General features: G+C 44.1%; 1 protein-coding gene across 1 annotated transcript in view; it reads right to left on the bottom strand.

The window, feature by feature from the left end:
• The window catches only part of LOC139366854 (membrane-bound transcription factor peptidase, site 2), a 71,696-nt gene extending 56,241 nt beyond the window's left edge, over positions 1 to 15,455 (bottom strand). Inside the window, exon 1 of the mRNA XM_071104541.1 lies at positions 15,285 to 15,455. Within this exon, the coding sequence (XP_070960642.1) occupies positions 15,285 to 15,359 (75 nt within the window). The 5' untranslated portion in view covers positions 15,360 to 15,455. The remainder of the gene's footprint in view (positions 1 to 15,284) is intronic.
• Between the last annotated feature and the right edge of the window lie 6,186 nt (positions 15,456 to 21,641).

Here is a 21,641-nt window from a genome sequence, read left to right as displayed (position 1 = left end):
GATTAGAGTGATGACCGCAGCAGCTTTCCAATCTTTAGGGATCTTGGACGATACGAAAGAGTCTTATGAGCGTTTATGTCCGCTTGTTCTTATGTTGTCTTTTTGGTCTGTCTCCTTCACTCCTACTGTGACTCTGCACTCTCTCATTTACACACACACACCCCAAGCCCCTCCCCGACACCCAAGCCCCTCCCACTCAACAACAAAGATAAGAGCACTGTCTCTCAGACAAGCGGTTTGAACTCCGTACTTGCATTTTAGCTTTGGTCCAACAGAATCGGTCTAATGGACATCAAAACATTATTTTACTGTAATAGAGGAGAAAACCTTCCTAACTATACCCTATTTACGTCTCAACTCCTCAAATCGCACATAGAGCAGACACCATTAGAACCAGAGACATCTCAACTCTGTCCAAGATGGCGTAGCAGTAGGACGTGTTGTCGTGTCGTGTCCCTTGTATATATTGTTTGTTTTTGTTTTTTTCTTCGCATATCTTTTAAAACATTTTGCTGAACCTCAACTTCTTCTAAATACTCTCCTGCAACCCGCCTCACCCAACGTAGCTATTTTTCCTAAAGTATTTATATTTACTTCGGATCTGGAACCCCTCAACTGAAGCTAGCCAACTAACTACCAGCTATTCAGTCAGCAAAACATTGCTAGCGGCCTTCAGCTAACCGGTCATCAGCTAACCTTTAGCTCGGAAAGCTCTCGCCAGTTCGAACAACGCGACTCTAACCAGAGCATAACGGACCTATTTTTTATTTTTATTTTTATTTATCATCCCCGGATTCCCACCGCAAACGGAACATTTTGAGCTCCTGGACTACAATATCCGGACCCACGACCGGTCCATCGATGTCACCGCATGAAGAGGAATAAACAGACTCACCCCATCGCGACGTCCCCCAAAGGCTAACTCTCTAGCCCTTGCTATCTCCTTGCTTGCAAATTCGGCCTGCTAACTGCTAGCTTGTTTAGCCCGGTCCGCTAACTGCTCCCGTGTTTAGCACCGACCTACTAACTGTTAGCTTGTTAGCACAGGCCTGCGAACCGTCTGAATCGCCGCGTCCCAAACACTCACTGAACCCATATTTACTTTCTATCCCTTTTCGATTTTGAATTTGTTTATACCTTCCGGTAACCTGCCTCACCCAATGTGATACGGAACCGCTATTATTTTTAAATTTTTAGAACACACTCAAGAACCTCCAGAAGCTAACCAGCTAACTGGCTACAAGCTATTTAGTCATTGTTAGTTTTCTAACCTGGATAACACTCGCCAGTCCAGCTTCCCTGCCCCATCCACCGTTGCCCCATGGACACTGATCACTTGGCTACATAGCTGATGCATGCTGGACTGTCCATTAATCACGGTAATCCATTCTGCTTGTTTATGTTTTATCTGTCGGCCCCAGCCGCACTCAGGCTCTGTGTGTAGTTAATCTGACCCCCCCTCTGCCTAGTCAATCGCCATTCTACCTGCTGTTGTTGTGCTAGCTGATTAGCTGTTGTTGTCTCACCTACTGTTTTAGCTAGCTCTCCCAATTCAACACCTGTGATTACTGTATGCCTCGCTGTATGTCTCTCTCAAATGTCAATATGCCTTGTATACTGTTGTGCAGGTTAGTTATCATTGTTTTAGTTTACAATGGAGCCCCTAGTTCCACTCTTTATACCCCTGATACCTCCTTTGTCCCACCCCCCACACATGCAGTGACCTCACCCATTACAACCAGCATGTCCAGAGATACAACCTCTCTCATCATCACCCAGTGCCTGGGCTTACCTCCGCTGTACCCGCACCCCACCATACCCCTGTTTGCGCATTATGCCCTGAATATATTCTACCATGCCCAGAAACCTGCTCCTCTTATTCTCTGTCCCCAACGCCCTAGGCGACCAGTTTTGATAGCCTTCAGCCGCACCCTCATACTACTCCTTCTCTGTTCCGCGGGTGATGTGGAGGTAAACCCAGGCCCTGCATGTCCCCAGGCACCCTCATTTGTTGACTTCTGTGATCGAAAAAGCCTTGGTTTCATGCATGTCAACATCAGAAGCCTCCTCCCTAAGTTTGTCTTACTCACTGCTCTAGCACACTCTGCTAACCCTGATGTCCTTGCCGTGTCTGAATCCTGGCTCAGGAAGGCCACCAAAAATTCTGAGATTTCCATACCCAACTATAACATCTTCCGTCAAGATAGAACTGCCAAAGGGGGAGGAGTTGCAGTCTACTGCAGAGATAGCCTGCAAAGTAATGTCATACTTTCCAGGTCCATACCCAAACAGTTCGAACTACTAATTTTGAAAATTACTCTCTCCAGAAATAAGTCTCTCACTGTTGCCGCCTGCTACCGACCCCCCTCAGCTCCCAGCTGTGCCCTGGACACCATTTGTGAATTGATCGCCACCCATCTAGCTTCAGAGTTTGTTCTGTTAGGTGACCTAAACTGGGATATGCTTAACACCCCGGCAGTCCTACAATCTAAGCTAGATGCCCTCAACCTCACTCAAATCATCAAGGAACCCACCAGGTACAACCCTAACTCTGTAAACAAGGGCACCCTCATAGACGTCATCCTGACCAACTGGCCCTCCAAATACACCTCCGCTGTCTTCAACCAGGAACTCAGCGATCACTGCCTCATTGCCTGTATCCGCTACGGAGCCGCAGTCAAACGACCACCCCTCATCACTGTCAAACGCTCCCTAAAACACTTCTGTGAGCAGGCCTTTCTAATCGACCTGGCCCGGGTATCCTGGAAGGACATTGACCTCATCCCGTCAGTTGAGGATGCCTGGTCTTTCTTTAAAAGTAACTTCCTCACCATTTTAGATAAGCATGCTCCGTTCAAAAAATGCAGAACTAAGAACAGATATAGCCCCTGGTTCACTCCAGACCTGACTGCCCTCGACCAGCACAAAAACATCCTGTGGCGGACTGCAATAACATCGAATAGTCCCCGCGATATGCAACTGTTCAGGGAAGTCAGGAACCAATACACACAGTCAGTCAGGAAAGCTAAAGCCAACTTCTTCAGGCAGAAGTTTGCATCCTGTAGCTCCAACTCCAAAAAGTTCTGGGACACTGTGAAGTCCATGGAGAACAAGAGCACCTCCTCCCAGCTGCCCACTGCACTGAGGCTAGGTAACACGGTCACCACCGATAAATCCATGATTATCGAAAACTTCAACAAGCATTTCTCAACGGCTGGCCATGCCTTCCGCCCGGCTACTCCAACCTCGGCCAACAGCTCCCCCCCCCGCAGCTACTCGCCCAAGCCTCTCCAGGTTCTCCTTTACCCAAATCCAGATAGCAGATGTTCTGAAAGAGCTGCAAAACCTGGACCCGTACAAATCAGCTGGGCTTGACAATCTGGACCCTCTATTCCTGAAACTATCCGCCGCCATTGTCGCAACCCCTATTACCAGCCTGTTCAACCTCTCTTTCATATCGTCTGAGATCCCCAAGGATTGGAAAGCCGCCGCAGTCATCCCCCTCTTCAAAGGGGGCGACACCCTGGACCCAAACTGTTACAGACCTATATCCATCCTGCCCTGCCTACCTAAGGTCTTCGAAAGCCAAGTCAACAAACAGGTCACTGACCATCTCGAATCCCACTGTACCTTCTCCGCTGTGCAATCTGGTTTCCGAGCCGGTCACGGGTGTACCTCAGCCACGCTCAAGGTACTAAACGATATCATAACCGCCATCGATAAAAGACAGTACTGTGCAGCCGTCTTCATAGACCTTGCCAAGGCTTTCGACTCTGTCAATCACCGTATTCTTATCGGCAGACTCAGTAGCCTCGGTTTTTCGGATGACTGCCTTGCCTGGTTCACCAATTACTTTGCAGACAGAGTTCAGTGTGTCAAATCGGAGGGCATGCTGTCAGGTCCTCTGGCAGTCTCTATGGGGGTGCCACAGGGTTCAATTCTCAGGCCGACTCTTTTCTCTGTATATATCAATGATGTTTCTCATGCTGCGGGCGATTCCCTGATCCACCTCTACGCAGACGACACCATTCTATATACTTCCGGCCCGTCCTTGGACACTGTGCTATCTAACCTCCAAACGAGCTTCAATGCCATACAGCACTCCTTCCGTGGCCTCCAACTGCTCTTAAACGCTAGTAAAACCAAATGCATGCTTTTCAACCGTTCGCTGCCTGCACCCGCACGCCTGACCAGCATCACCACCCTGGATGGTTCCGACCTTGAATATGTGGACATCTATAAGTACCTAGGTGTCTGGCTAGACTCTAAACTCTCCTTCCAGACCCATATCAAACATCTCCAATCGAAAATCAAATCAAGAGTCGGCTTTCTATTCCGCAACAAAGCCTCCTTCACTCACGCCGCCAAACTTACCCTAGTAAAACTGACTATCCTACCGATCCTCGACTTCGGCGATGTCATGTACAAAATTGCTTCCAACACTCAAACTGCATCCAGTTTGCTGAGTAATCACAGTGCCATCCGTTTTGTCACTGAAGCACCTTATACCACCCACCACTGCGACTTGTATGCTCTAGTCGGCTGGCCCTCGCTACATATTCGTCGCCAGACCCACTGGCTCCAGGTCATCTACAAGTCCATGCTAGGTAAAGCTCCGCCTTATCTCAGTTCACTGGTTACGATGGCAACACCCATCCGTAGCACGCGCTCCAGCAGGTGTATCTCACTGATCATCCCTAAAGCCAACACCTCATTTGGCCGCCTTTCCTTCCAGTTCTCTGCTGCCTGTGACTGGACGAATTGCAAAAATCGCTGAAGTTGGAGACTTTTATCTCCCTCACCAACTTCAAACATCTGCTATCTGAGCAGCTAACCGATCGCTGCAGCTGTACATACAGTGCCTTGCGAAAGTATTCGGCCCCCTTGAACTTTGCGACCTTTTGCCACATTTCAGGCTTCAAACATAAAGATATAAAACTGTATTTTTTTGTGAAGAATCAACAACAAGTGGGACACAATCATGAAGTGGAACGACATTTATTGGATATTTCAAACTTTTTTAACAAATCAAAAACTGAAAAATTGGGCGTGCAGAATTATTCAGCCCCCTTAAGTTAATAATTTGTAGCGTCACCTTTTGCTGCGATTACAGCTGTAAGTCGCTTGGGGTATGTCTCTATCAGTTTTGCACATCGAGAGACTGACATTTTTTCCCATTCCTCCTTGCAAAACAGCTCGAGCTCAGTGAGGTTGGATGGAGAGCATTTGTGAACAGCAGTTTTCAGTTCTTTCCACAGATTCTCGATTGGATTCAGGTCTGGACTTTGACTTGGCCATTCTAACACCTGGATATGTTTATTTTTGAACCATTCCATTGTAGATGTTGCTTTATGTTTTGGATCATTGTCTTGTTGGAAGACAAATCTCCGTCCCAGTCTCAGATCTTTTGCAGACTCCATCAGGTTTTCTTCCAGAATGGTCCTGTATTTGGCTCCATCCATCTTCCCATCAATTTTAACCATCTTCCCTGTCCCTGCTGAAGAAAAGCAGGCCCAAACCATGATGCTGCCACCACCATGTTTGACAGTGGGGATGGTGTGTTCAGCTGTGTTGCTTTTACACTAAACATAACGTTTTGCATTGTTGCCAAAAAGTTCAATTTTGGTTTCATCTGACCAGAGCACCTTCTTCCACATGTTTGGTGTGTCTCCCAGGTGGCTTGTGGCAAACTTTAAACAACACTTTTTATGGATATCTTTAATAAATGGCTTTCTTCTTGCCACTCCATAAAGGCCAGATTTGTGCAATATACGACTGATTGTTGTCCTATGGACAGAGTCTCCCACCTCAGATGTAGATCTCTGCAGTCATCCAGAGTGATCATGGGCCTCTTGGCTGCATCTCTGATCAGTCTTCTCCTTGTATGAGCTGAAAGTTTAGAGGGACGGCCAGGTCTTGGTAGATTTGCAGTGGTCTGATACTCCTTCCACTTCAATATTATCGCTTGCACAGTGCTCCTTGGGATGTTTAAAGCTTGGGAAATCTTTTTGTATCCAAATCCGGCTTTAAACTTCTTCACAACAGTATCTCGGACCTGCCTGGTGTGTTCCTTGTTCTTCATGATGCTCTCTGCGCTTTTAACGGACCTCTGAGACTATCACAGTGCAGGTGCATTTATACGGACACTTGATTACACACAGGTGGATTGTATTTATCATCATTAGTCATTTAGGTCAACATTGGATCATTCAGAGATCCTCACTGAACTTCTGGAGAGAGTTTGCTGCACTGAAAGTAAAATGGGCTGAATAATTTTGCACGCCCAATTTTTCAGTTTTTGATTTGTTAAAAAAGTTTGAAATATCCAATAAATGTCGTTCCACTTCATGATTGTGTCCCACTTGTTGTTGATTCTTCACAAAAAAATACAGTTTTATATCTTAATGTTTGAAGCCTGAAATGTGGCAAAAGGTCGCAAAGTTCAAGGGGGCCGAATACTTTCGCAAGGCACTGTAGTCTATTGGTAAATAGCCCACCCATTTTCACCTACCTCATCCCCATACTGTTTTTATTTATTTATTTTTCTGCTCTTTTGCACACCAATATCTCTACCTGTACATAACCATCTGATCATTTATCACTCCAGTGTTAATCTGCATAATTGTAATTATTCGCCTACCTTCTCATGCCTTTTGCACAGAATGTATATAGACTCCCCTTTTTTCTACTGTGTTATTGACTTGTTAATTGTTTACTCCATGTGTAACTCTGTGTTGTCTGTTCACACTGCTATGCCTTATCTTGGCCAGGTCGCAGTTGCAAATGAGAACTTGTTCTCAACTAGCCTACCTGGTTAAATAAAGGTGAAATAAAAAAATAAAAAATAAACTCCTCAAATCGCACACAGAGCAGACACCATTAGAACCAGAGACATCTCAACTCCTCAAATCGCACACAGAGCAGATACCATTAGAACCAGAGACATCTCAACTCCTCAAATCGCACACAGAGCAGACACCATTAGAACCAGAGACATCTCAACTCCTCAAATCGCACACAGAGCAGACACCATTAGAACCAGAGACATCTCAACTCCTCAAATCGCACACAGAGCAGATACCATTGGAACCAGAGACATCTCAACTCCTCAAATCGCACACAGAGCAGACACCATTAGAACCAGAGACATCTCAACTCCTCAAATCGCACACAGAGCAGACACCATTAGAACCAACATTGAATATGGAAAATGAATGCTCAGTTTGTTGAACGCGGCATTATGGTAACATGTACCGCTAGAAGCATTTTACCCAAAGACTGTATTACCAGCTGTCTAGTTTTATAAATGTGCAATAAGCATGAAACAATTATATAAGGAATTGGCAAGTTCTTCTCATTGTGAAAAATAAGGTAGGCCACTTGATTTCAACATTTGAACAAAGTGGATTGGATAGCATTCTGTTCAAACAGTTGGAGATGGACAGAAGGGTGTGTTCATAACAATTCAACTGTTCTAACTTGCTATTAAGCAAATACATCCAAGTTGGCAAGACTTTAAATACAAAGACTAGCTGGCTAATCACTAACACGTGGGCTTGTGTTTGAGAGACTTGTTTATGAGACCTTGGTTAATTTTCTATAATAATTGCTACAAGATGTTGGTCATTAGTAGTAGATGTGCATAAAATGATGTGCAAAAAAAAGTCATTTTCATAGATAGTCGCTTTCATGTCTGTCTATTGCAAAAAAACAGGTAAACTATTTTGATAAAATAATAAACATTATCAATGGTTCTTTTGGTGGTGGAAGGTTTATACTAAATTTAGCCTAGGTATAAATTTGTTTGAAGTGCAATGTATTTCATCTTAAATTGTACAACTAAGCTTATATAGAGAAGACACACACACACACACACACACACACACACAATACAGTTGAAGTCGGAAGTTTACATACACTTAGGTTGGAGTCATTAAAACTAGTTTTTCAACCACTCCACAAATTTCTTGTTAACAAACTATTGTTTTGGCAAGTCGGTTAGGACATCTACTTTGTCATTTTTCCAACAATTGTTTACAGACAGATTATTTTACTGTATCACAATTCTAGCGGGCCAGAAGTTTACATACACTAAGTTGACTGTGCCTTTAAACAGCTTGGAAAATTCCAGAAAATGATGTCATGGCTTTAGAAGCTTCTGATAGGCTAATTGACATCATTTGAGTCAATTGTAGGTGTACCTGTGGATGTATTTCATGGCCTACCTTCAAACTCAGTGTCTCTTTGCTTGACATCATGAGAAAATCAAAAGAAATCAGCAAAGACTTCAGAAAGAAAACTGTAGACCTCCACAAGTCTGGTTCATCCTTGGGAGCAATTTCCAAACGCCTAAAGGTACCACGCCCATCTGTACAAACAATAGTACACAAGTATAAACACCATGGGACCACGCAGCCGTCATACCTCTCAAGAAGGAGATGCTTTCTGTCTCCTAGAGGCACGTACTTTGGTGCGAAAAGTGAAAATCAATCCCAGAACAGCAGCAAAGGACCTTGTGAAGATGCTGGAGGAAACAGGTACAAAAGTATCTATATCCAAAGTAAAACGAGTCCTATGAGTTGATATATAAAACAACGCAAGATTCAAGACTTTGTGCTTTTCAGCTAAAATTATTATCTAGAATTCTTGCCACCAACAAAATTTTGAATATTTGTGGCATAAAATCATCGAAGCTATGCAGATTTTGTTGTGAGGATACAGAATCAATAGACCATTTATTTTGGTATTGCTCTGAGGTAGCCTCTTTCTGGTCTCTGGTTCAGGAATGGCTGAAAATGCATAGCATTGATCTAAAATTGACCCTAGAAAAATTATTTATCTTCAACTCTGTAGATTCTATTCGATTAGATAGATTGAAATTGTACGGTAAAAATCATAGCATAGTTGAAAGATATGTGTTGCGTAGAAACCCGAAGAGGGTGGCCAGCAGAGATAGATGGGATGGGCTGAGGGAAGCTGAGGGTTAGTATGTGGAATTGGAGACAAGTGGGAGTGGAGTTGCTGTATGAGAGACAGAATGATGGGATGTGCTGAGGGAAGCTGAGGGTTGGTATGTGGAATTAGAGACAAGTGGGAGTGGAGTTGCTGTATGAGAGACAGAATGATGGGATGTGCTGAGGGAAGCTGAGGGTTAGTATGTAGAATTGGAGACAAGTGGGAGTGGAGTTGCTGTATGAGAGACAGAATGATGGGATGTGCTGAGGGAAACTGAGGGTTGGTAGGTGTTAAGGGAATTTTTATCAATGATGACTAATTATGTATACATTTCAATCAGGATGTACTAATCAGAATACAATTATGTTACTGTATATGTACTAATCAAAATACTAAATGTTACTGTATATGTATAAATTGTCTTATCTGATCCCAGTACTGAAGTGAATGTGATCAAGAGTTTAGTAACAATTACGGTCTGTTCATTGGTACAAATGAATCAGACCATCTAGAATGCTTATCTACACAAGAAAACCTTGACTCGTAAAGTATATTAAATTGGTAGGGACACGGATGTGGGAAGGCTTGAGACACAGCCTTGGTACTGGAACGGAGGTGTGTGAACGTGGGCAAAAGTTAGAACAATGACGGTCTGTTCCTTTGTACAAATGAATGAACTATCTACAGACTGTCTAGAATGCTTATCTACACTGACTGACCTTGGCTCTAGGCGAGGAGGGAAGGCTTGAGAACTATAGGGCCTTTCTACCAGTGTCAAGAAGAGATGGAACATTTAGAAAACGCTGACGTCATTTTCAGTTTATAACCTGTGGTAAAATGTGTATGAACTCAGTACTCTCTTGATAAAGGCTGATACTTGACTTTTAAGACCGGGGCTCTGTCCATTCTTATAAAATAAGGGTCTTACACACCCTTATGCATTGACAGAGTGTTTAATTTTGATTGGGAATTAAAACAGAGGAATTTAGAATTCCTTCAACAGTATGTAGAATTGGAGACAAGTGGGAGTGGAGTTGCTGTATGAGACAGAATGATGGGATGTGCTGAGGGTTGGTATGTGGAATTGGAGACAAGTGGGAGTGGAGTTGCTGTATGAGAGACAGAATGATGGGATGTGCTGAGGGAAGCTGAGGGTTGGTATGTGGAATTGGAGACAAGTGGGAGTGGAGTTGCTGTATGAGAGAGAATGATGGTCAAAAGATAAAGGGGGGAAAAAGTCTAAATAAAACAATAAAAGTACATTTTAATGTTTTTACAACTAATCCTGATCCAAGGCTGATGCCGTGCAGGTGTTTGTACACATGCATATACACACACTCTCATTCAAATAAACACATACAAGAACACACACATACATGTAACAGTGCACACACATGCACAGACATGCACACAAACATATACAGTAGGCATTGCTGTTATGATTTTAGTTATTTTTTGCATTGTTTGCTGTTTTCTTCTGTCTTTTCCTTTTTTCTCTTGGTTGTTGGTGCATTGGGGGGTTATTGATGGTGGGGAATGGAATTAATTGTATTTTTTTTTGTCCTCGGGGAGGACTGTGGGAGGGATCTCGACTGGTTGAGGGACAGCTATTGGGGAACTGTGGAGGGATCTTGGAGGGTTTGGGTTTCACAAGATTGTAATCATGAAAAAGGAAACTATGACATATTTCATATCACTATCATGCACACGCACCCTCACACATAAGGATGGCTCTGTTGCAGAAAGACCGATTCATGTTTGATAGTGTCTTGATGCTGTATTGTTTGTCCTTCATGTTCTAATACTTTAATGTTACCCCTTCCTTGTGTTTTTTGTAATAAAAAATAAATAAATAAACGATTCCTATATCAACATAAGCTGAGAGGCCACTCTGCAAGATAGAAGCCACTGCTCCAAAACCGCCATAAAAAGCCAGACTACGGTTTGCAACTGCACATGGGGACAAAGATTGTACTTTTTGGAGAAATGTCCTCTGGTCTGATGAAACAAAAATAGAATTGTTTATCCTCCAAACATAACGTTATGGCCAAAGGGGGAGGCTTGCAAACCGACGAACACCATCCCAACCATGAAGCACGGGGTGGCAGCATCATGTTGTGAGGGTGCTTTGCTACAAGAGGTTCTGGTGCACTTCACAAAATAGATGGCATCATGAAGGAGGAAAATTATGTGCATATATTGAAGCAACATCTCAAGACATCAGTCAGGAAGTTAAAGCTTGGTCGCAAATGGGTCTTCCAAATGGACAATGACCCCAACCATACTTCCAAAGTGGCCATCACAAAGTCCTGACCTCAATCCCATAGAAAATTTGTGGGCAGAACTGAAAAAGCCTGTGCGAGCAAGGAGGCCTACAAACCTGACTCAGTTACACCAGCTCCGTCAGGAGGTATAGGCCAAAATTCACCTTACTTATTGTCGGAAGCTTGTGGAATGCTACCTGAAACGTTTGACCCAAGTTTATCAATTTAAAGGCAATGCTACCAAATACCAATTGAGTATATGTAAACTTCTGACCCACTGGGAATGTGATGAAATAAATAAATAACTGAAATAAATCATTCTCTACTGTTATTCTGACATTTTATATTCTTAAAATAAAGAGGTGATCCTAACTGTCCTAAAACAGGGGATTTTTACTGGGATTAAATGTCAGGAATTGTGAAAAACTGAGTTTAAATGTATTTGGCTAAGGTTTATGTAAACTTCCGACTTCAACTGTATATACAGTGAATCGACTATATGTTTTAATTTTTTTTAGATATGATATTTAGGCCTGTACGCACACCGATGGCGCTAGCCCCTGTACGCACACCGATGGCGCTAGCCCCTGTACGCACACCGATGGCGCTAGCCCCTGTACGCACACCGATGGCGCTAGCCCCTGTACGCACACCGATGGCGCTAGCCCCTGTACGCACACCGATGGCGCTAGCCCCTGTACGCACACCGATGGCGCTAGCCCCTGTACGCACACCGATGGCGCTAGCCCCTGTACGCACACCGATGGCGCTAGCCCCTGTACGCACACCGATGGTGCTAGCCCCTGTACGCACTGATAGTCCTACCCCCTACAGGACTGTAACTACCCATTGGATGTCATGAAATTGGGGATAAAAAGGTAAAAAATAAATAAAAAAAATCATAAAAGAAAAAGTGATTGGTCAAAAAACCTGAATACAAAAACTTGGGTTAATCAGTCTTTTTGCTGTGGTATCAAGTATTGATTTTTCCAATTCTGCCCTCGAGAGGATTTAGCAAAAAATTACAAATGGCATTGAAATCTGCAATAAATAAATGTTGTACTTTATTTTAAGTCTCTTTTTGCACTTTAACAGCTACAATAAATCTATCCAAATCACTGTAAAAATAAAAAACTTTCTTCGTCACATGCGCCAAATAAAACAAGTGTAGACTTTACCGTGACATGCTTACTGACAAGCCCTTAACCAACAGTGTAGACTTTACCGTGACATGCTTACTGACAAGCCCTTAACCAACAGTGTAGACTTTACCGTGACATGCTTACTGACAAGCCCTTAACCAACAGTGTAGACTTTATTGTGACATGCTTACTGACAAGCCCTTAACCAACAGTGTAGACTTTATTGTGACATGCTTACTGACAAGCCCTTAACCAACAGTGCGGTTCAAGAAAGAGTTAAGAAAATATTTTCTAGATAAACTAAAGTAAATTATAGAAAACACAATGACATAACAATAACGAGGCTATATACAGGGGGTACCGAGTCAATGTGTGGTGGTTCAGGTTAGTAATGAGGCTATATACAGGGGGTACCAGTACCGAGTCAATGTGTGGTGGTTCAGGTTAGTAATGAGGCTATATACAGGGGGTACCAGTACTGAGTCAATGTGCAGGGGTTCAGGTTAGTAATGAGGCTATATACAGGGGGTACCAGTACTGAGTCAATGTGCAGTGGATCAGGTTAGTAATGAGGCTATATACAGGGGGTACCAGTACTGAGTCAATGTGCAGGGGTTCAGGTTAGTAATGAGGCTATATACAGGGGGTACCAAGTCAATGTGCGGTGGTTCAGGTTAGTAATGAGGCTATATACAGGGGGTACCAGTACTGAGTCAATGTGCAGGGGTTCAGGTTAGTAATGAGGCTCTATACAGGGGGTACCAGTACTGAGTCAATGTGCAGTGGTTCAGGTTAGTAATGAGGCTATATACAGGGGGTACTGAGTCAATGTGCAGGGGTTCAGGTTAGTAATGAGGCTCTATACAGGGGCTACCAGTACTGAGTCAATGTGCAGTGGATCAGGTTAGTAATGAGGCTATATACAGGGGGTACCAGTACTGAGTCAATGTGCAGGGGTTCAGGTTAGTAATGAGGCTATATACAGGGGGTACCAAGTCAATGTGCGGTGGTTCAGGTTAGTAATGAGGCTATATACAGGGGGTACCAGTACTGAGTCAATGTGCAGGGGTTCAGGTTAGTAATGAGGCTCTATACAGGGGGTACCAGTACTGAGTCAATGTGCAGTGGTTCAGGTTAGTAATGAGGCTATATACAGGGGGTACCAGTACTGAGTCAATGTGCAGGGGTTCAGGTTAGTAATGAGGCTATATACAGGGGGTACTGAGTCAATGTGCAGGGGTTCAGGTTAGTAATGAGGCTCTATACAGGGGCTACCAGTACTGAGTCAATGTGCAGTGGATCAGGTTAGTAATGAGGCTATATACAGGGGGTACCAGTACTGAGTCAATGTGCAGTGGTTCAGGTTAGTAATGAGGCTATATACAGGGGGTACCGGTACTGAGTCAATGTGCAGGGGTTCAGGTTAGTAATGAGGCTCTATACAGGGGGTACCAGTACTGAGTCAATGTGCAGGGGTTCAGGTTAGTAATGAGGCTATAATGAGGCTATATACAGGGGGTACCAGTACTGAGTCAATGTGCAGGGTTCAGGTTAGTAATGAGGCTATATACAGGGGGTACCAGTACTGAGTCAATGTGCAGGGGTTCAGGTTAGTAATGAGGCTATATACAGGGGGTACTGAGTCAATGTGCAGGGGTTCAGGTTAGTAATGAGGCTATATACAGGGGGTACCAGTACTGAGTCAATGTGCAGGGGTTCAGGTTAGTAATGAGGCTATATACAGGGGGTACCAGTACTGAGTCAATGTGCGGTGGTTCAGGTTAGTCGAGGTAATTTGTACATGGAGGTAGGGGTGAAGTGGCTATGCATAAATAATAAACAGAAAGTAGCAGCAGTGTACAAAACAAATGGAGGGGGGGTGCTCAATGTAAATAGTCCAGTGGCCATTTGATTAGTTGTTCAGCAGTCTGATGGCTAGAAGCTGACAAGGAGCCATTTGGTCATAGACTTGGCGCTCCGGTACCCTGCCGTTTCAGTCTCCTGAGCGGGAAAAGGTGTTGCCGTGCCCTCTTCACGACTGTCTTGGTGTGTTTGGACCATGATACTATAAACACAAGGGCATGCTAATTTAAAAGATGGCTAGTCATCATTAGCCTGGTTCTGTATGGAGGCACATTATGGAACACTAACGAAATGGTGCAACCAACTGAAAAGGTTGGTAGCACAGTAGTAATGTTACGGTTGTTTCCAAAGCTCCGAGGCATGCATCGACATTGCTAAGCAGTTTCATTCGAAACAGTGTGCTGATGCTTGTATCACTTTATCAGAAATACGTGATCAATGACGTCCGATGCTTATTTTTGTCGAACAACCACCTGATTGGTTTGGTAGAAGATAAAAGGCTACTGGCATGTGCGACGTCATTTATAATAATTTAGCTATTCTAAATTATTTTGACCAACAGGTGCGACTAGCCCCTATATAGCAGTGTCCCCAACACCATTTCTGAGTCCAAACTAGCCCCTGGCCTTACCCCTTCTAGTCTAGACCAGGATGGGAAAACTCCAGTCCTCTGAGGCCTAATTGGTGTCACACTTTAACCACAGCTAATAATCAACGAATCATGATCTTCAGTTAAGAATGCAATTAGTTAATCAGCTGTGTTTGTTAGGGATGTGGGAAAGTGGAACACCGCTCTGACCCCCGAGGACTGGAGTTGACCATCCCAGGTAACACATTCTGCAGTGTCAGATGGAAACGTATCGTAATAGTGAACTGGTTAGTTAACGTTAGCTAGCTAACTACCTCGTATAAGTAAAATATAACAGCAGGTTAATTACATAACAATCTCGTTAGATCGGGTCCGTCGTGCAGATAACTTGGTCGATGGACCGGATCTAATGACTACCGTTAGCGAGCATATAGTCAGTAAAACATTACAACACCGGGATCGTAACATTACCTTCAGAAGCACGTCTGTTAGATAGACGAAGCACCAGCCGCACAAAACACACACCACGAGCGGCACGGGAATCATGACGAGAGAAAGAGCAGACACATACAGGGGGAGAAGAAATATAACACACTCAATCTCTACACGGTTACAGACAAGCTCATCATCTTCCCCACTGTGCGACGCCACTTCCGGGACGATGACGCAAGGCCAGAGCAATCGATAAGGTCAGACAGTAAAGTGTAGAATGATCGTCCGGGTAAATGCCGGTGTGGTGCCGAAAATCTCCCCCTTCCCGTGAAACCGCACACACTCAGTTCTTCATTGGTGCGACTTGCTTGATCGTTGAAATTTCTGCTCTTCACTCCGTTGTCAGTTTAGCCAACATGTCACTGATCTTGAAGCATTTTTTTTATTTGTGTCCTTCAGGGCAGCTGTCAATGATCACGTTAGGCTGCGTTAAATTTTATTTTTATGGCCGTTTGATCGCGGGGGAGGCACTAGTAATGTCTGCAGTTTTCGGTTTGGTTATTTGTTTCAAGTGTATTAGACCATAAATACATCTATTTGTCAAAATTCTTCATCTCTCCCAAGTCTTATTCGACTAGTAGTTGTTCTGAAATGTTTATATCTTGCCTACATCCCTCCTTTGTTTAAAATGAGTTTGAGTTTATTTAATTTTTACATGAACAGCTCATTTTCAACCACTGTCCCTGGGCAGGTTATTAAAAACAATTACAATATAGACAATAGCAACATAGGACAAGCAAGACGTAGCATACAGACAGAGCAACATAGAACAAGCAAGACGTAGCATGCAGACCGAGCAACATAGAACAAAAAGCAGCAAGACAAAATTCATAAAAGCAACAAAGTGTTTCCACACCTCACAAGCTACAGACAACAGATAACATGGAAAGTGGCAACACACAGCTAGGGACCATGTTCACAAATCTGATTGGCCTTTAGCCATGTCTTCATGCATTTTGTGAAAGTGTGATAGGTGGTGCAGTTGTGTGTCTGATGGCAGTGTATTCCAGACATGGGAAGCTCTCACTAAAGGTGCTTTTCCTTAAGGGAACTATACTCACCTCTCATGGCAGACCTATGTTTGGGTTTTCTGTTTAACAAAAATACTGAGTGGAGGGGGAGCCAAGCCATTTAGGATCTTGAATACAAGACATGCGTCGGTGTATTGCACAAGATTTTACCAACTCAGGAGCTCATAATTTCTGAGGATGTAACAGTGATGATGCCTATTGGGCTTCCTATCAAGCACTTTGAGAGCCTGTTTGTAGACAGACTGAATAGGTCCTGATGTTGTACAGCAAGCTTGGGCCCAACTAGTCAAGCAGTATGTTAAGTGGGAGAGTATCATAGATTTGAAGTACAGTTTTGCTACCTCTGTAGTCAAACAATTTCGTATAAATTGGAAATTAGATTTAGATTTGAATTTGGTTATTTGAATTACCTTTTTCACATGCTTTTTAAAAGAGAGGTTGGAATCAAGTATGATGCCAAGGTACTTAAAATAAAGTTTGCTCTATAGAAAGTATTTCACTCTGATCTGTGCCACAGAAAGTATTTGACTCTAGTGACAAAATTAAGGAAATTAAAATATTTGACTGTAGTGACAAATTAAGGAAATTAGAAGGGGGGTTAGTGTTCCATCTGTGTATAAACTCAGCAAAAAAAGAAAACGTCCCTTTTTCTTGCAAATATAATTCATAGAAATCCAAATAACTTCACAGATCTCCATTGTAAAGGCTTTAAGCACTGTTTCCCATGCTTGTTCAATGGACCATAAACAATTAATGAACATGCATCTGTGGAATGGTCGTTAAGACACTAACAGCTTAGGCAATTAAGGTCACAGTTATGAAAACTTAGGACACTAAAGAGGCCTTTCTACTGACTCTGAAAACCCCCCAAAAGAAAGATGTCTCCCTGCTCATCTGCGTGAATGTGCCTTAGGTATGCTGCAAGGAGTCATGAGGACTGCAGATGTGGATGCAGATGTGGCCTGGGCAGTAAATTGCACTGTGATCGTCCTCACAGTGGCAGACCACGTGTAACAACACCTGCACAGGAACGGAACAGCCGAACATCACACCTGCGGGACAGGTACAGGATGGCAACAACAACTAACCAAGTTACACCAGGAACGCACGATCCCTCCATCAGTGCTCACACTGTCCGCAATAGGCTGAGAGAGGCTGGACCGAGGGCTTGTAGACCTGTTGTAAGGCAGCTTCTCACCAGACATCACCGGCAACAATGTCGCCTATGGGCACAAACCCACCGTCGCTGGACCAGACAGGACGATGGATTGTGTTGTGCAGTAAGCAGGCTCAGGTGTATAGCTGTGGCTCCTTCCACCTTCAAAGAATAGGCCAGAGGACCGACCATGGAGAATACTCCTTCCTGCGCCGACAGAGATGGCCGCCTCGCTTCACGTTCCTAGGAAACTATGCCGTTTTTAGGTTTTTTTTTACGTGTTATTTCTTACATTGGTACCCCAGGTCATCTTAGGTTTCATTACATACAGTCGAGAAGAACTACTGAATATAAGAGCAGCGTCAACTCGCCATCAGTACGACCAAGACTATGACTTCCGCGAAGCGGATCCTGTGTTCTGCCTTTCACCCAGGACAACGGAATGGATCCCAGCCGGCGACCCAAAACAATGACTTCGTAAAAGAGGGAAACGAAGCGGTCTTCTGGTCAGACTCCGGAGACGGGCACATCGCGCACCACTCCCTAGCATACTTCTCGCCAATGTCCAGTCTCTTGACAACAAGGTTGATGAAATCCGAGCAAGGGTAGCATTCCAGAGGGACATCAAAGACTAACGTTCTTTGCTTCACGGAAACATGGCTCACTCGAGAGACGCTATCGGAGTCGGTGCAGCCAGCTGGTTTCTCCACGCATCGCTCCGACAGAAACAAACATCTTTCTGGTAAGAAGAGGGGCGGGGGCGTATGCTTTATGGTTAACGAGACGTGGTATGGTCACAACAACATACAGGAACTCAAGTCCTTCTGTTCACCTGATTTAGAATTCCTCACAATCAAATGTCGACCGCATTATCTACCAAGGGAATTCTCTTCGATTATAATCACAGCCGTATATATTCCCCCCCAAGCAGACACATCGATGGCTCTGAACGAACTTTATTTGACTCTTTGCAAACTGGAATCTACATATCCTGAGGCTGCATTCATTGTAGCTGGGGATTTTAACAAGGCTAATCTGAAAACAAGACTCCCTAAATTGTATCAGCATATCGAATGTGCAACCTGGGCTGGTAAAACCTTGGATCATTGCTATTCTAACTTCCGCAACGCATATAAGGCCATCCCCTGCCCTCCTTTCGGAAAAGCTGACCACGACTCCATTTTGTTGCTCCCTGCCTACAGACAGAAGCTAAAACAAGAAGCTCCCGCGCTGAGGTCTGTTCAACGCTGGTCCGACCAATCCGATTCCACGCTCCAAGACTGCTTCCATCACGTGGACTGGGATATGTTCCGTATTGCGTCAAACAACAACATTGACGAATACGCTGATTCGGTGAGCGAGTTCATTAGAACGTGCGTTGAAGATGTCGTTCCCATAGCAATGATTAAAACATTCCCAAACCAGAAACCGTGGATTGATGGCAGCATTCGCGTGAAACTGAAAGCGAGAACCACTGCTTTTAATCAGGGCAAGGTTACTGGAAACATGGCCGAATACAAACAGTGTAGCTATTCCCTCCGCAAGGCAATCAAACAAGCTAAGCATCAGTATAGAGACAAAGTAGAATCGCAATTCAACGGCTCAGACACAAGAGGCATGTGGCAGGGTTAGTCAATCACGGATTACAAAAAGAAAACCATCCCAGTCACGGACCAGGATGTCTTGCTCCCAGGCAGACTAAATCACTTTTTTGCCCGCTTTGAGGACAATACAGTGCCACTGACACGGCCCGCAACCAAAACATGCGGACTCTCCTTCACTGCAGCTGAGGTGAGTAAAACATTTAAACATGTTAACCCTCGCAAGGCTGCAGGCCCAGACGGCATCCCCAGCCGAGCTCCTCAGAGCATGCGCAGACCAGCTGGCTGGTGTGTTTACGGACATATTCAATCAATCCTTATCCCAGTCTGCTGTTCCCACATGCTTCAAGAGTGGCCACCATTGTTCCTGTTCCCAAGAAACCTAAGGTAACTGAGCTAAACGACTCATTTCCGTCATCATGAAGTGCTTTGAGAGACTAGTCAAGGACCATATCTCCTCCACCCTACCTGACACCATAGACCCACTCCAATTTGCTTACCGCCCAAATAGGTCCACAGACGATGCAATCTCAACCACACTGCACACTGCCCTAACCCATCTGGACAAGAGGAATACCTATGTGAGAATGCTGTTCATCGACTACAGCTCAGCATTTAACACCATAGTACCCTCCAAACTCGTCATCAAGCTCGAGACCCCGCCCTGTGCAACTGGGTACTGGACTTCCTGACGAGCCGCCCCCAGGTGGTGAGGGTAGGTAACAACATCTCCACCCCGCTGATCCTCAACACTGGAGCCCCACAAGGGTGCGTTCTGAGCCCTCTCCTGTACTCCCTGTTCACCCACGACTGCGTGGCCACGCACGCCTCCAAATCATTCGTCAAGTTTGCAGACGACACAACAGTGGTAGGCTTGATTACCAACAACGACGAGACGGCCTACAGGGAGGAGGTGAGGGCCCTCAGAGTGTGGTGTCAGGAAAATAACCTCACACTCAACATCAACAAAACTAAGGAGATGATTGTGGACTTCAGGAAACAGCAGAGGGAACACCCCCCTATCCACATCGATGGGACAGTAGTGGAGAGGGTAGTACGTTTTAAGTTCCTCGGCGTACACATCACAGACAACCTGAATTGGTCCACCCACACAGACAGCGTTGTGAAGAAGGCGCAGCAGCGCCTCTTCAACCTCAGGAGGCTGAAGAAATTCGGCTTGTCACCCAAAGCACTCACAAACTTCTACAGATGCACAATCGAGAGCATCCTGTCGTGCTGTATCACCACCTGGTACAGCAACTGCTATGCCCACAACCGTAAGGCTCTCCAGAGGGTAGTGAGGTCCGAGAGACTGAAAAACAGCTTCTATCTCAAGGCCATCAGACTGTTAAACAGCCACCACTAACATTGAGTGGCTGCTGCCAACACACTGACTCAACTCCAGCCACTTTAATAATGGGAATTGATGGGAAATGATGTAAAATATATCACTAGCCACTTTAAACAATGTTACCTTATATAATGTTACTTACCCTACATTATTAATCTCATATGTATACGTATATACTGTACTCTATATCATCTACTGCATCTTTATGTAATACATGTATCACTAGCCACTTTAAACTATGCCACTTTGTTTACATACTCATCTCATATGTATATACTGTACTCGATACCATCTACTGCATCTTGCCTATGCCGTTCTGTACCATCACTCATTCATATATCTTTATGTACATATTCTTTATCCCTTTACACTTGTGTGTATATGGTAGTAGTTTTGGAATTGTTAGTTAGATTACTCGTTGGTTATTACTGCATTGTCGGAACTGGAAGCACAAGCATTTCGCTACACTCGCATTAACATCTGCTAACCATGTGTATGTGACAAATACATTTGATTTGATTTTTGATTTTGAATAATAAGACACTCCCATTAGTTCTATAACTACGCTGTATTGTTTGTCCTCGTGTCTGTTCATGTTTTTCAGCATAAAGTACTCTGCAGCCACTTAGTGTGGACAGCAGGTGAGGCCACACACACATATTCCTGTTGAACACTGTCACTTTAACTACTACAGTCTCTCTCCTTCACTTCATCCCTCTCTCCCCTTCTTCCTAAATGACCTAGGTTATATCAGTTGTGGGAGGGATTCACCGACACATGTGAACTGGCTACATAGAGGGCACAGCATGATCAGAGGTGAGAGGTCACTTGGTCAGGTCAACAGGAAGTATTATTAAAGAGATGCTTTACATTGCAATATAGAGATTCAGTAGTCCCAGAGTTAATGATCCAAGGTCAGTTTTGCATTTCACCTGCTGATGATTATGATGACTGAGAGCGTTAGCATGTTTAAGTCTTGTATTTTTAAAAATTCTATCTCTCTCTTTCCATATGTAGGTATGTTTTGATGTGAGAGAGGATGCCAACCCCCAGTCCCATCATCACCACATCGTTACCCGCTCTTAAGATAACCTTCAGGCCAACTGGGAGCCCAAGGCTGGTTAGGAGACACCACTAGAGACACTATTATGTAATTGTGATGAACTGAGAGAATATTAGGGTAGCACTGTGATTCAT

Source organism: Oncorhynchus clarkii, chromosome 15, assembly GCF_045791955.1.
Source record: "Oncorhynchus clarkii lewisi isolate Uvic-CL-2024 chromosome 15, UVic_Ocla_1.0, whole genome shotgun sequence".
NCBI classification, from domain to species: domain Eukaryota; kingdom Metazoa; phylum Chordata; class Actinopteri; order Salmoniformes; family Salmonidae; genus Oncorhynchus; species Oncorhynchus clarkii.
The sequence above is the reverse complement of the archived record's forward strand: the minus strand, read 5'-3'. Positions and strand labels throughout refer to the sequence as shown.